At 42.5% G+C, this 15,697-nt stretch overlaps 1 protein-coding gene across 2 annotated transcripts; it reads right to left on the bottom strand.

Moving 5' to 3' along the window:
- Nucleotides 1-322: 322 nt before the first annotated feature.
- Nucleotides 323-12,816, bottom strand: zgc:113263 (uncharacterized protein LOC503753 homolog). Of its 2 annotated transcripts, XM_062382785.1 has the most exons (24): nt 12,538-12,816; nt 11,025-11,227; nt 10,226-10,330; nt 10,046-10,141; nt 9,600-9,710; nt 8,622-8,745; nt 7,792-8,263; nt 7,276-7,343; nt 6,919-7,162; nt 6,617-6,786; nt 6,001-6,223; nt 5,767-5,915; nt 5,202-5,293; nt 4,930-5,087; nt 4,702-4,847; nt 4,365-4,617; nt 4,160-4,275; nt 3,823-4,054; nt 3,606-3,745; nt 3,217-3,466; nt 2,601-2,731; nt 2,142-2,394; nt 1,925-2,028; nt 323-1,175 (listed from the first exon to the last, which is right to left on the bottom strand). In XM_062382785.1, exons 1-24 carry the CDS (start codon nt 12,575-12,577, stop codon nt 1,168-1,170), a joined length of 3,888 nt encoding a protein of 1,295 aa, XP_062238769.1. In that variant the 5' UTR covers nt 12,578-12,816; the 3' UTR covers nt 323-1,167. The 2 variants fall into 2 exon arrangements, with proteins under 2 accessions (XP_062238769.1, XP_062238770.1); XM_062382786.1 differs by lacking the exon at nt 12,538-12,816 and having other exon boundaries at nt 11,021-11,119.
- Nucleotides 12,817-15,697: the final 2,881 nt, after the last annotated feature.

Genomic DNA, 15,697 nt, shown 5'->3' with positions numbered 1-15,697 from the left:
TGTATATTGATCTATTGGAAACAAACATGACTCCAATTAATTGATAATGTTCCATTCACCAGACAGAAGTTTGTTGTATCATCTTAAAAGTACAGTACCTATATAACTGTTGAGTTACTCTTGTTACTTATAATCTTATTTAGTTCACCTCTATTAATCTTAATCTAAACACTTGGCATGACACTTGGATTAAACTGCTTGTACCTGTAGTTTTTTGTCTTCACTCTGCAGATTCAATATACTTTTAGAAATAAATGATTTCTAAAGATTTTTTGTAGCTCCGACTTACTTGATCAGAAAAATAAATGAATGGAAAAAAGTCAGATTTCAAGTTTATTTTAATGAATTCAACAAACTCTACATATTTATGAAAAAAATAAAAAATGTTGAAGGAAAAACATATTCAAAGTTAATAAGAAAACTTTGGAACACACATGTAAACAGAACCTTTAAATAAATAAATTCTCACGCACCAAAAAATAAACTTAAAGAATTTAAACTTTCAGCAGTCAGATTTCAAACATTTACTAATAAGTGCAAAGACAGAATATTTAACAAGTGAGGCAGGAAAGGAAAAGCTAATGTAGGCTGTGGTTACAGTGATAGAGGCCTTGCGTGTCTTTCTCTTTGCATGTGCTTTGAGTCACTCTCTTTAAATTCAAGTACAAAATAATTAAATATTAGAAAAGACAACTTAGTTTCAGACTTTCACCATCAAGATCAGATATTTCTACTATTGTTTCATCAAACCCTGAGCATCCTGGTACTAGTGGCATGGCTCTCAAGTTAAAAATCACATTACACTCTAGTCAAGGGACGCACACACACACCCAAACCCACACACACACACACAAACCCACGTACACACACACACACGCACACAACAGCCTAAAGTAGGTCTTTGTATCTGAAGAATGTAAAAGTATTTTAAGTATATATAAACAGAGGCAAAAAGTAAATTCCAGTGAGCCTGGTCAGACTCTGCTCTGTCATCTGTAAACAAACACACACACACACACACACACACACACACAAACACATACACACAGACACACACATACTGCGGAAAATATCACAGATTCTGGTTTAATGTCCTTGTAATTTCTTCTCCTCTGAATGTGTCTTTGTTTTGCTTCTGCTGTGTCCTCCTCATGATGTTCGACAGCCTCATGACTCTGGTAAAGACAGGGGGGGGGGGGGGTTAAATAGCTTGTATAGCGATAGCTGTTTTACTACAAATGTACTATAGAAATATAAAATCTATGGATTAAAATCTATAGTAAATGCAGCAAAGACATGTTTAAAGGGACTGTTCGATATCTTGGGAAATGCTTCCTTGCTGAGAGTTGGATGAGATGATTTGGTCAAACAAAACGAAACAAAATAGAAATAAGATGTTCTTCATTTAACATCGAACAAACACAGAAGAGGTGAGAAACTGAGCATAAGAAAGAAATCTGAGAGGTGGACATTTATTTTTCCTTTTGTATTTTCAGAATAACTAAAAAGGTAACCAGAGGAGGATGTTTAAAGATCACCACACATGCGCTAAAAGCGAAAGAATATCTTGTAATCTATTTTCTATTATTATTTGTATTTTGACTTTATTCTCAACATGCACAATATTTTCTTCTGTAAGATTCAGCTTAGCCTAGCACCAATCCACACGTTGTGTTTCTCTGGTGGTATCACACATCTTATCCAGAGTCCAGCAAGACAGTGAATAAACAACTTTCCACAAAATTTTAAGTTTGTCCTTGAAAGGCAGCATATTCAATAGTGTGAAGGCAACCATGGCAACAACATTTGTGTTAGGTGTTCAGGAACAAAAAGAGAAAAAGCAACAAAACTGACGAATCAACGTCCACATTAAACTGTCAAGGTTTACTTTACTTTTACTTCTTCAGTTGTTTATGACGCTTACCTGCAGTATCGGCTTCTTCAGCCAGGGGGTCGGAGGTCGTTAAGTACTTGCTGCCAAATATCTGCACCAACTGGTCAAAGTACTTGCACTCCTGCCTGTCCCCTCTGAGAACACGAGACAGAATGTTAGAGCTCGCCAGGAGGATGCCGAAAACAAGCACTTGTATTTACAATATGGATTCTTATGTCCACTACCCCCCCCCATGCACTGCACTCACTTTCTGCCTTCTAGGAAGTGTCGGAAGTTGGCGCGCAGCCTCTTGATCCGGGTCTGGCACTGCTCCGGACTGCGCAGGTAGCCTTGGGTGGCCATGACCTGAGCGATCTGGATGAAGATGTGTTTGTTCTTGGTGCAGCCCTTCAGGTTCTCCTGGATGTCCTCGCTCCCCCAGATGTCCAGCAGGGCCTCGGTCTCCCCGTCGCTCCAGGCCAGCTTGGCGCTGTCAACCACCCACTGGTTACTGGAGGCGGCTAAAACAGCAGGAATCACAGATTATTATCATAACCAGCATGCGATTTGAATAATAGCGAAGGGTTCAAAGTTGTACAGAGGCCTAGAGGCATTACAAACATTATAAAGCTATTAACTAGTAGGTTTAAATGAGTTGCTTCTGTATATCTACACTGGAAAAACTGTGGTGTAACGACTGTGGATTTTCTTTTCCATTTTGTTCCACCTTTGTTTTGGCCCGGTTCCGGTGAATTGTCGTCCGCCTCCTCTGTGGCCGACGTGTCTGCGACCGAGCCGTCGACTTTCAGCTCCTTCCTGAAGATTTGCTCCATCTCATTGAAGTACTTATAATCCTCCCTGAATGGAAAACAATTAATTATAACATTTAAGTCACCACCAGACACCTACAATATCATTTCCATTGCCTATGATCAGAGAGACAAGCTCATCTCAAGCAGGTCCCCCAAATGTCTGTCACAATCAAAACACAACAAGCCTTTACTCATGGTCACATTGCCAAAATCATTGAGAGATGGCTGCTTTATCAACTACATTCAAGTCTCAAAGTCCTACATTTTGTAATGCTTTATTAAGATGGACAACCCGTCAGGTTCCAAACGAAGCCAAAACATCGACCCCTGGTGGCTGGCTGCAGTAAAGGCTTCATGTTTACACACAGGTCAAACTAAAAAGTTGAGATGGTTGTACCCATATAGCTTAATTTTTAAAGAACAGTTTGTTTCAGATATAACCACCAACAATTGCTTCATGTTTCAACATACAACATTTATCAGGACAATTTAAATGATTAATAAGAATCACAGATTATGGGCTTGACTTACTTCTCATGCAGGAAGCCATGCTTGAGGCGTTTGATGCGGGTGTAGCACTGCTCCGACGTCCTGATGAACCCTCGGTTGCCCATCTTCTCGGAGACGTACTCAAACACGTGGCGGTTTTTCAGGCAGCCCCTTAGCGTGAGCTGCACGCTGTCCTCGCCCCAGATCTCCAGCAGGGTGCGCGTCTCCTGGTCCGACCAGGGCATCTTCCTGCTCAGGTCGGCCAGCGGGTGGCTGGTGGAGGGCTGCTCGTCTGAAAGCAGGAGACCACACCATGGTTATATTGTGTATTAAAGTTAAATATACACATTATTTGTACAGACACACAGTGTAATTGCTCAAATGTGTAATAAAAAATGTGCACCAATGGTTGTGATTATATTTATCCCTACACAAGTCAGGATCATTGTCCATAAAGGGCTGTAAGGTGGCGTCGGCAGCAGAACTGTCCATGTCTGACACAACAGTGTTGTCACCAAGCACCGGAGCCAGAAGATGGAAGTATCGAAACGCCGCGGGACGTCCTCCGTTCCTACGAGACGCGAATGGGAGGTGAGCTGGGAAACCATGAGCCAAGCATTCAATCATTCCTTCACTTTCACTTTCTACCTCCGGCTGTTGCAGTAGCGCCTGTAGGTCTTCTTCAGCCGTTTGATCCGGGAGTGGCACTGATCCGCCGTCCTCGGGAATCCAATCGAGGTCATTTTCTCCGATATGTCGGCGAATATGTGGCCGTTGCGGACGCAGGTTTTCAGGCCGTGCTGCACGTCGTCCGCGGCCCACACCTCAACGAGAGAGACCGTCTCCTGCTCCGTCCACACTGTGTTCAAACTATCCACCCCTTCATCAGACGGAGACAAAAAGAAGACGTCTGATCAGTGGGTGGATGTTTATCTAAAAGGAACATTTCTTACACGGCAGAGGAAATGGATGAAAAGGACTGTACCTGGCTCCGGATCGGCTTGCTGCTCACGTTCATCATAATCATCCATAGAAACCGCCTCCTGGCCCAGGATTTGTTCCAGCTGGTTGTAGAATCTGTAATCTACTCGTCTCCCAGATCTACAAGGTGCGGCAGGAGATAAGAACATTCATCATGATAGTGGATTATATTTAGAAGCATAGAAAAGGGACAGAGAGACTCCACTCACTTCTTTCTGTCGTAGCCCTGTCGAAAGTTGTTCCTCAGGGCCTTGACTTTCCAGCGGCACTGCTCCGAGGTCTTGGAGAAACCGAGCTCCTCCAATCTCCCCGAAATGTCGGCGTACACGTGTCCGTTGTGGACGAACCCCCTCAGCGTCCTCTGGACGTCCACCTCGCCCCAGATGTTGATGAGCGCCAGCGTCTGCTCGTCTGACCACGTGCCGGACGCTGGCTTCTCTGTCGACATGCTGATTTCTCCTTCTTTCCATGGAAACACAGAGATATTCACGGTCTGATCTAACTGACTCTCTTTGCTCTCATATCGATGGACGCAGGGATATTTACCTGTTTCCGTCACTGATTCACTGTTGGAGTCCTCTGATATTTCGATGGAGTCAGGTATCACGGTGGAAGACGTCGACGGCTGCTTGTCCAGGATTTGTTCCAGCAGCTCGTAGAACTTGAAATCGACTCGATCTGTCCCTGATGAGCTGCAGACAGAGGAGACAGTTGTATTGATCTTCATGTCGGGACCGGAGCACAGAAAAGAAAACAGAGACTTTCTTTTTGTACCTCATGTTTTCTTGACACTGGCGATAGTTGGATTTGAGCCGTTTGATGCGGGTGTGGCACTGGTCTGCGCTGCGGGAGTAACCGTTGGCTAAGAGCTTCTCTGAGATCTGTGTAAAGATGTGGCCGTTGTGTGGGTAACGTCCCAGGCACTGCTGGACCTGAACACAGGACAAATTCATATTAAAGGTAGCGACAGACAGAGAGATTTAAGATCACTTTTACAGGTTATCATGTAAAGTGCTGGACTTTCATCATGATCCATGGCTCTGTACCTCCGGGTCTCCCCATATCTCCAGAAGGATGACTGTCTCTTTGTCCGACCAGGCCACTTTCTTCCTGTCTTCTTGAACCCCCACAACAGAATCTGAGGAGACAGAAATCTAAATGAATAATGAGGCAAAAGGGCTTTGGGACAATAAAGATTAATTTAATATAAAGAACCACTAACATTAAGCTATATAATAATAGTAATGATATTAATTATAATAAAAACATACAGTCTAGTATGAATCACCCAAACATATTTTTCCTGTATCCATTAAGCTCTTTTTGTGGACTAAATCTTTTTGAAATCAAATAAATATTGTAAATGTATTTGTTCAATCATAGTTTTGGGCTTTAAACTTTATATCAGATTCCTTGCTCGACATCATCTGGGGCTTTAGTAGAACATAATTCACAATAAGAAAGAATAAAAATCAGTTACATCAGAGTCTTAAAACCACTGAATCACCGACTAAAAGCTGTTTTCAATAAAGGATCTAACGAGTCAGAAACTGCAATCTAAACTGCTCTCCTGCGCCCCCTGCAGCCAGTAGAGGGAATCACTGTCTTTACCGTTCTCCTGGTGGGAGTAGGCCGAGAAGTCGTTGTCTTCGAGCTCTCCTGGGATTTCATTCATCTGCGCCGCTGGAGCAAAGTCCTTCACCAGAATTCTCCCCAGCTCGTTGTAAAACTTGCACTCAACCCGCGTCAGTCCTTTCAAACTGCAGGAAAAAAATAAAGAAAAGACTTTTTAAATCAACAGAAATCTTTGTTTCCCTTTGTTCTCTCCGCTGCAAACACACATACTTGTTCTGGTAGCATTGCCTGAAGTTGGATTTCACCCTCTTGAGCCTCGTCTGGCACTGCTCCGGCGTCCGGGAGAAGCCCTGAGTCGCCATCTTGTTGGAGATGATGGAAAAGATGTGTCCGGTTCTGTGCATCCCCCTCAGCTCCTGCTGCAGCTGGTCGTCGCCCCACGTGTGTATGAGGGTCAACGACTCCATGTCTGTCCACGGGACGCTTCGAGTACCTCAAGAAATATAGAAGACATTGTTTAGTATAATAAAGTTAAAACTGTCTTTTTTAATAGAACCAGGTATTTTGTGGTTAATGTTGGTTTATTTGGGGACTTTTAGGATAAACAGGCAATAGAAAAAAATAACCAGCAAAATAATATGGAGAGTGGCAACAAAAAGTGACGTTAGATATCGTTAAGATCATTTTTGAGTTGAGTTGAATTGAAAATGACGTTTTTTAAGGACAGAAACTATATACTAAAAATGTCAAATTAACATTTTTATGTTTTGATGTATGTACACAGTACAGAAATATGGCTAAGCCCAAGATATATATCAAAAATAAAGTATTTATAGTTGCAGTCGTGACTTAATGAGCTTTTCTTATTATAAAAAAGTGACGCTACCTATTTCCTGACGGCTCGTGTGCCCCAGAACCTGCAGGTCGTCGTCGGCCTCGTCCTCGTCAGGGACCTCCTCCACGTCGTAGGTGACTTCAGGAAGAGCCGAAGGAACGGAGGAGCGGAGGATGCTCTCCAGCCGCTCGTAAAACTTATGTTCCAGCTTTGAGTTTCCTCTGGTGACAGATCGGGGAGAAGACAACAGGGGATTTATCAAAGAGTCGCTTCAGTTTTTTTCGGTAGTTTCACAAGTTTTGACAGAAAGAACATCTGCAGACATCTGTCAAACGGTGTCATGTAATACACACTTGTTCTGGCGGAAACATTTCTTCAGCCGCTTGATCCTCGTCTGGCACTGCTCCACCGTTCTCATGTAGCCCCTCTCCGCCATCTTGTGTGCGATCTGCGTGAAGATGTGGCGGTTTTTGAAGCAGCCCTTCAGCGCCCGCTGCACCGAGTCCTTCCCCCAGATGTCGAGCAGGTGCAGCGTCTCCTCGTCCGACCAGGGAACCTTTGTGTCCATTACAACCGGGAAAGAACCTTCCTGAGAGTCTGAAACAAAACAAAGGAGTTTGTCTAAACACCTGAGCTTGAACCTAAAGAACCAAATATCCACTAATACACACACTCCTATATACATATATATATATATAAAGAGTACAAACCTGTATATTCTCCTAATATCGAGATGAGAGGAGATTCACCTGAATTCTCATCATCCAGCGAGGAATCACTGTAAACCACAAAAGATTCATTAAAAAAAAATCATTCTCTTTATGATCAAGAAAAAGTGTGTGGGGGGAGTTTGGATTTGTAATTGTGCCCACTTGCATTTATAGTATATATATATATACACACCACCTGTATTAACAGGTATACATTATGTATACAATAGACATATTCTCTATAATTTCATAAATTTGGATTTCATTTTTGATTTTACACTTATATATGGATCTGTGATTAATACAGTTTATTCTTATCTTATTTAACTATTGTGATGAAGTGAATTTATACGAAGAACGAAAAGAAATTAGATGTTAAACAGATTTTTGGGCCAGTGGGGACAAAGTGTAGATGGTTAAAAAATGCACTAAAAAAATAAAACAAAAATAAAGATGAAGTGACAAATCGTTGTAAGTCTTCATGTGAAATGAGCCAAACGTTTCCAGGACTCTTACAAAAAAGCCGGGAAGTCCACAGGCAGCTTGGCGGGAATGTCCACACCACCGCTCAGCTTCCTCTTCCTGAGAACCCTCCCTCCTCTCAAGCTATGGCCGTCCCCATTGGCCGCCGAGCCTGCGTCGCCGCTCTCGGTGGGTGCGGTGAGGTCTATGGTGTCGTCACACGGCCCGGCGCTAATTGAGTTCTGCACCTTCCTCTCCTGAGAGCCGCCGCCGCCTCGGCCCTGCAGCTGCCAACTGCCGGAGTCCTTTGTCTCCAGGAGGCTTTGTCTGATGGTGTCAGAGCTCCTCCTGCACGCCAGCTCCAGGCTGCTGGTGCCGATGGGAGGATCCGGACGCCCTTTGTGCTGTGGAGAGGCCGAGTCTTTGAGAGGAGGCGGGGAGGAGGTGGTGTTGGTGGGAGGTTTGGCCCCAGGAGGTAGCGACAGGGAGGAGAGGATGCAGTCGTCCATCGGTAACAATCGAGGATCTGAGGTTGAGAGGAAGATGATGAATTAGGCCATGGCTTGGTTCAAATGAGAGAAACAACATGTCCAAACTAGAATTTAACTAAATGTGAGGATAAAGGTGACCAGTTGGTCTGAGTCAATCGTAAATCTACTGTTTAAAAGTCATACTTTATCATGTCGTCTTTGCTCGGGGACTCACTATTTGGGGAAATGTGGGAAATTAAAAGAACAATGTGTAACTTCTGCCATTAGAGGTCTCTCAATCAAAACCAATAAGGAAAGACCTGGTTTGAACACATGGTGAAGCAGCGTGGGATCATGGGAGATCATGTTTCCACAACCCCCACCCCCCACCACCACCACCCCCGTGAGCCGCACCTTTCTCCTCAAAGTGACCGAGGTTCCTGTGGTGCTCCAGCACAGCCTTCATGTCCTCTGGGGGGAAGAAGGATTGTAAACATTCGTCGAGGAATGACGGAGCGTCTCCGAGCAGAGCTGCCAACTGAGAAGAGAGATCCGGTTACAGGGTTTCAGTGACACGGCATTCATTCACTACACCTGTAGTTTGATCTTTAAGCAGCCAAATATCAAACAGAGGTTAGATGACGAATTGGCACACGTGTTTTTCTTGACATGCAAACATTATTTTATTTTTCCTGATATTTGTGTTAATGCTGGAAATGTGATCAACACCACATGAGAAGTAATTCATGTAGATGTGTATTTTCCCTCATTATCTCTCACCCAGAGTTTCCTACAGTGCGACTGCTGCAGTCCAGCTTTGTTGTGTGTGTAAGTGCACGGTATAAAAATAGGTGGAGAGGAGGGAGCAGTCTACAGGGACACCGGTGTGCACCTGCGTCCGCTTTACCCCCCTCTACATCTGTCTCTGGGTTAGTGGTGCAGAAACAGGAGCCTCTACACTGGGCACTGAAATCCATGTGGACCAATCAAATGTGTACATTTACACCTTTAGTATTACTAAGAAAACAGTGAAAAGCTAGAGAGTGGAAATGAGAAGACAAACATTTTAACTTGAGTTCATATCAGCACGAGAGATAATAATAACAACATGTGTAAAAATACACCTCATGTTTGAGCGTTAGTAGATCAAATGTGTTGGTGAAATTTAAACAAAGACAAATGTACGAGAGTTAAGTAAACTATTTACGTGTTAATTATGTTTTGCTATGTTTTTACTGTCCGTTATTTTGTTTGGAGTATTACACAAAAACTACTGAATGGATTTCACCAGTTCATGTTCTTTAACACTGTGAGATAGTTCATTTTTAGTTTTAGTATTTGAGTGTGTGCAGCTGGGATTTAAGGAGACTGAAGTGTGTGCTATACTGGTACCTGTGTGAAATCTGGAACTGGCAGCAGCTCGTCCAGTCTCGATATAAATTCCCACACCAGCATCTCCAGCGCTGCGTCGTACTTTGGCCCGAAGTACACGGGGAAGATCTCCTACAAAACGCAGAAGAGCGAGAGAATTTGTGAAGGGTCGGATTTCATTACAACTTGAATTTGTAGCTCCTCTGATTATTTACTGTACCAGAGTGTGTGTTCCTCAACTTGTTGCCATGTTTTAAAACATCCGTATATTTAAAAACCTGGAGGATTTTAGTTTTATGGTAGTAAGGGGAGCAGACGACTGCACAGCGAATGAAGCTCTGGACCTGTATCTGCAGGATGTTGTGTATTACAGTGCTGCTACGTGATTGTCCAGGTGTAACAGTAAATGTGTGTATTTCCCCGCACTTGCTTGAAGTAAAGTAACAAACGCGTGAGCGCCGACTCACCTCGAAAAAATATTTTCGTTCAGACGGGTCCTCCAGTAACGAGTGCACCAGCTCCACAAAGTTGACCTCAGACTCTTCCACCTGGTTGATGGTCACCTGACACACACACACACAAAGTATGAAAAACATCAACTAAACCACTGCATATTCATTTCAGTTCTCCAGCTGCACTTGACTCACATGGTGATCCTTGGCCGTGCTGACAGGAGCTTTGATTCGGTCCAGGTGAGGCTGGATGGTCTGCATGTCCGCCGGGTGCTCGCCTCGACACATCTCCAGAACCAGCTTGAGGGACACACACAGACAAATAGCACACATTAAAACAGACCTGATTGTGAACCCGCTGCTGGGCACGTCAGGTGGAGGTTATGTGGTGTCATGAGGGGACTTCTAAGCATCTGAGGAGATATGGGCTGTAATGAGTGAAATTCCTGTTCACAATGTGAAACAGGGCTTTTTTTAACATGCAAGTAAATTTCTCGAGAAATAACACAAAGAAAACACTGAGACATTAGAACATTGATAATATCTAGGAACAGGAGACATTGTGAATCAAAGTTAATATTCAGTTCCTTCCACTACATCAGATAATGAGTATTTTAAGTTTAATATAAACAGTTTGTGTACATGATATATCTCTGATCTCAATTCAGTTTATGCAATATGATGTTTGTGTGGCCAATGAGCCTTGGTGGAGCTATGAGCTCCCTGACTGCCTTTTTGGTTTGTCTTTGTTTTAATTTGAATTATAAATTGTACACAGTTTAATGATGTTTGACTTTTTCTGTGATGTTTGACCAGCTGCTACACTGCCCACCTGATGGAACTCAAATAAAGGTCATTGTGAACTCGTGAAATATTACTGTTGTGTCTCGTGCTTTGAATTCAGCCTGTGTAAAAAATAACACCACCTCCAAATGAGAGCTACTGGTAAATGAGGTGTCCTCTCAGTGTGATGTATCAGTGAACACATACAGACCCTGGCCCTGAGTCCCAGGACGAGCTGAGCCCTCTGACTGTAGCTCATCAGCTCGGGGACCAGCTCCGTCACCATGGTAACAAACTCCTCCAGCATCCCATAGTGATCCACCAGTCCCTGCTGCACGACCTGCCACACTGCAGCCGACAGGAGCTGCAAGGGAGGAGCCAGGAGGCGGAGGTAACGGAACGGGAGATCATCACCTGAAATGGAAGAGGGGGGGGACAAAGAGGAGTGAAACAACCTGATGTTTGAAAGACCCACAATGAACCAGAGCATGAAAGAAAACAAGAGCAGATCCTTTATCATGTCGGGATTCTATAAAACACATGAAACAGGACTGAGGACAAATCGGTCACGTGATCTTTGACCTTTGGAACCGTTTCCTAACACGGAGACTGAGTCACGTACATGTTGTTATGATGTTTAACATGTGATGTAGCGTTGGTGAACGGTCATTTGTTTGCTGTTGTGCATGACTCATAAATGTGTGAGCGTCTATCACTTCAACTAGAGTCTGCATGAATAATCTTGGTTATCTATATGAAGGTCACACATGTGGAATGATCAGTATAGATGTTACTCGGTAAATGAAGATTTCAACATTAATATACAAAAAATAGAGTAATATCCCCCATGACTTCATATCATAGTATTCATATCCCAACATCTGAGCAGGATCTGTTCCAAATGTAACTCTCATAAAGAGCAGCTCATCTAATAAACTACACTCATCCACACAGATTTATCGTTTCACCTGCACAACAAACAAACAGTCTACATGATTATATCGCCATTGTACAATATTGTTCTATAACAGTTATCATTTTATTACCTATGTGCTAGTATCGTATTGCTTTAATGCTGCATTTTAATGTTATCTTTTAAGGGCTGCACGGTGGAAAAGAAAAGCGTTGCTCGTGCATGTGATCGTACTCTTACTACACAGTGAGTTTTGAGGAAGTGTGCACGTGTCAAACTCCTGCACAGGAAGAGCATGTGATATGTTTGACTTCTTCAAACACACAAAGAAGAATTTGATCCGAAACGAGCGTTAAACAAGTAAAAAGCAGCAGCAGGGGGTGGTTCACACACAAACACATGCACGAGGTTCGATTCCAGCACCACAACAAGCAGACCTGTGTGTCAACCCCCTGACACCTGACATGCAGCTGAACCCACAGTGCAGGAGTGAACTTGTGTTCAGCTGCTGACCTGACTGTGCAGCATCCATCACACTCACTGCTAACGGTGCTTCACACTGGAGCTGCTGCATCTCTGACACAATACAACACAACACAGACACACACATGCAGCATAAAGACATGCAGAGAAATCCCCCCCCCCCGTCCCCGGTGGTGGAGCGACAGAAAACATGGTGCACGTTCGATCCCGAAACGTGCACATAGAAACCCTGCAGAGGATCTACGCTGTGAATCCACATGTGCGGAGGTCAACGCGCACATCTGGGATTCTTCCGAGGCTCGTTGTTCGTGTGTGTGTGTTCACGCACCTCGACTGATTCCACTTTCAGTTCCTCGTTTTGTTTCCATCGAGCAGCTGACGGGGAGAGGGAGGGGGGGGAGGAAAAAACCCGAGCGGACCTCCGGCTGCAGCGATCCCGATCACAAAGATATAAATATGCTTATGGTTAAAAAAAAATGGCGCTTATTAGTGAGCTTCCGCTAATTGGCGCCGGTGGGAGAAGGCAGGTCGCGGCTCGTGTGGCGGCATTGATCGGGTTTGTGAGGAGGACGGAGGAGAACAAAGGTTTCTGGTCTCATCCGCCTCAGTCCAGATCGAGACAAGCCCTCTTTCCTGGTTGGCTGACGAAGACCGGATCGGCCCGGGCGTTCAGATCCACCGGCGCTAGGAGGCGCTGTTGTATAGGGGGGACGGGGACGGAGACGTGAGACTGATTTGTATGGCGAGTGCATGGATGAGGTTGGATTAATGTGGGTGAGAGAGGTTCTTACCACAATGACCCAATGCAAACACATTATTAATAAAAAATGCATTGACAGTTGAATAATTAGAAATAGTTTAATTACTTACGAATTACTTCAGGGTTTAATTTGCAGTAAAAAATACACCACAATTAAAAAGAATACCCAATTACATTCAGAGTTGAACATTTCAGAAGTAGTCAATTACTTCAAAGTTCAATTTAAAGTACAAATACCACAATCTAAATATACCCAATTTCATTTAAAAGTTGAATATGAAGTAAAAATATCATGATTTGAAAAATACCCAATTAGATTGAGAGTTTAATATTTTAAGAAACAGTCAATTACTTTTGAGTTGATACTAATTCGAAAAATGTTCAATTGCATTAAGTTTTGAATAATTGGAAAATGTGTTCAGTTACCTCAGAATTTAACTTTAAGTAGAAATGCCTCAATGAATAATTATTCAATTATATGCAGAGTTGATAGATTGTAAAAAATGCATTACTTCAGGAGTAAAACCTATTAGTTTGGTGTCCCTAATAAAGTGAACGCTGTGTGTGCTCAAATGAAGTTACTGTTTTGGTGTTTATCAGTGTATCTTCAGTACCAGATTCAATGTGTGTTGTGTGTATAGTTAAATCTACAGTTTTAAAATGTGCGTCTTATGTGTGTAAAGGATTGAGTTGTCCTGAATTGTGACACTTTAACTCTGAAAGTTTCATCTCAAGATTATCTGGGTCAGGATGAATGAAAACATGTGTCCAGGATGAAGGACGGCTCTCGGAGGAAAACTGCCTTTTCCATTAGTGAGCTTCGTCAAAACATTCCTTCAGACCTTTGCCATAAAACTGCAGGAACGGTCTCAGAACCTTAAAACAGTCCCGGAGTGACTTTGAGTCTGAGCAGCAACACAAACACAGGCTCTGTGAATGATTCCACGAGACACGAACCCTGTGGCCTCCATGGTCATCAAGTGCTCAGACTAACTCTATTTGGAGACTTTTCAGACCAAAGTGTTAAACTCCTCTTCCTCACCCTCAACCTTCAAACACTGAAAGAACTGAAGCTATTTGTTGACATTATACTATGCGTAAGTTTAGAAGTATCAACAGTAAAATATACTTTAAGTATAGAAGTTATTCTTTCCACTGAACTTTACTGTTTTAAGATTTGATTTGATTTTGATGAATGAAACAATTTGTATCACATAAAAAATATATTTATTTATTTTGAAAACGAGCATCCGGCCAAATTACATACACATGATAACCTGCATCCGGTTCTCCCAGCAACCGCATGACTTTCGCAAGGCGTCTTGTACCTTCAAAATAAAAGAAAAGACCGTGCTGACTTAGATACAGTCTATGCGATGTACCTGTGACTGAATATTCAGTCGTGATATGTATAAATTAATCAATACAAACCACCACAGTATAATGGGGCAAAACAAACCTTAGGAAAATAGTTTGTTTCATACAAGCCATGTAGTCTTCGGTCATGCCGCTTTTGTTTTGAAGGATGCGGACCGGAAGTGAAAAGGATGCGTCTTCTGGTGAAACAAAGCTTCTCAATTAACGTTATCAAGGCTCATTTGTACAAAATGTATGCATTCTTAAAAACATATAACATTATCCATTATAAATAACTTAGATCTTATAATATTAACACTAAGCAAAGCTAAAACCTACAGTGTCCTTAAAAATATGTATTTATTACTCATGACAGAGATGACACTGCATCAATGCACAAAACGTTGTACAAAAATATTAAAGAAAAAAAATAAGAAATACATTGTAATGCAAGGGGGATAACTAAAAGTATAATATTAATAATGATAATAATAACATTTTTGTAATATGAATTCATCACATTTGTGACAGAGCTGCAGAAGCACAAACAGAAGCTCTCCAAAGTGAATGTGGACGTTGGGTTTACTGAAAAATGATCAAATCAATTTAATCAAAAATTGAGCAAAGTAACAGACATTGAAATGAATCCTGGGCCATGGACACTGCAGTGATTGTCAGACAATGTTGGCAATAAACTTATATTGCATATTCATACTGAGTCAAATGCAGTGTGTGATTCAGGACATGGCACATGGGAATGAGAGGAGGCAGTATGTTCCTTATCTGTCACAACTCAACATGCAATTAAAAAGAAATCCCATTTTTGTGGGTTTTCTTACCTATGGATTTTCCAAATAAGGGCAGATCCCATTGAGTGCAATGACAAACAGGAACAAAAGACAACAAACTTGCAAGGAGGAATACGTAGGAAATATCTGGTTCGGGTTTCGGCCTTTACAAAACGACAGTGGTAATAGGTGACATTTACATTTGGAAATTTTGATATTGAATATAATATATTAGTGTATATGTTGTGACTCATAAAATAACAGCTACATATCCATATAACGCAAGAGACATAAAACCTAGTTATTTTTACCTGTTTCTGTTTCCTCAACAGTCCCCACTTGAGATGTACAGTATTAACCACCAGAGGGAGCCCCACACCGTGTTATATTCCAGAGAAACACTAGCAAGCACACTTTTGAAGGGGCCTGTGAATTCACTTTGCCTAAACTTCCCTCATGGCATCGCTCCCAGGAAACAGGTCTCAGTAATTCATAACAGCCACTCATACATTTCAATGAGTTTCTAATGAGGAGGAGCCCAGAGTCATTGTCTCTGTGGCAGTTCTCACAGGAGGAGGATCCCG

The sequence above is a fragment of the Platichthys flesus genome, chromosome 23 (assembly GCF_949316205.1).
Source record: "Platichthys flesus chromosome 23, fPlaFle2.1, whole genome shotgun sequence".
In the NCBI taxonomy this organism is placed as follows: domain Eukaryota; kingdom Metazoa; phylum Chordata; class Actinopteri; order Pleuronectiformes; family Pleuronectidae; genus Platichthys; species Platichthys flesus.
The sequence above is the reverse complement of the archived record's forward strand: the minus strand, read 5'-3'. Positions and strand labels throughout refer to the sequence as shown.

Excerpts from the sequence above, each read along its gene's own strand:
- zgc:113263 (XM_062382785.1), bottom strand. The coding sequence starts at position 12,577 with ATGGAAACAAAACGAGGAACTGAAAGTGGAATCAGTCGAG. Across the intron at positions 5,916-6,000 it reads AGGCAATGCTACCAGAACAA|TTTGAAAGGACTGACGCGGG; the intron begins GTATGTGTGTTT and ends TTTTTCCTGCAG. Across the intron at positions 4,848-4,929 it reads CAGTGTCAAGAAAACATGAG|CTCATCAGGGACAGATCGAG; the intron begins GTACAAAAAGAA and ends CTCTGTCTGCAG.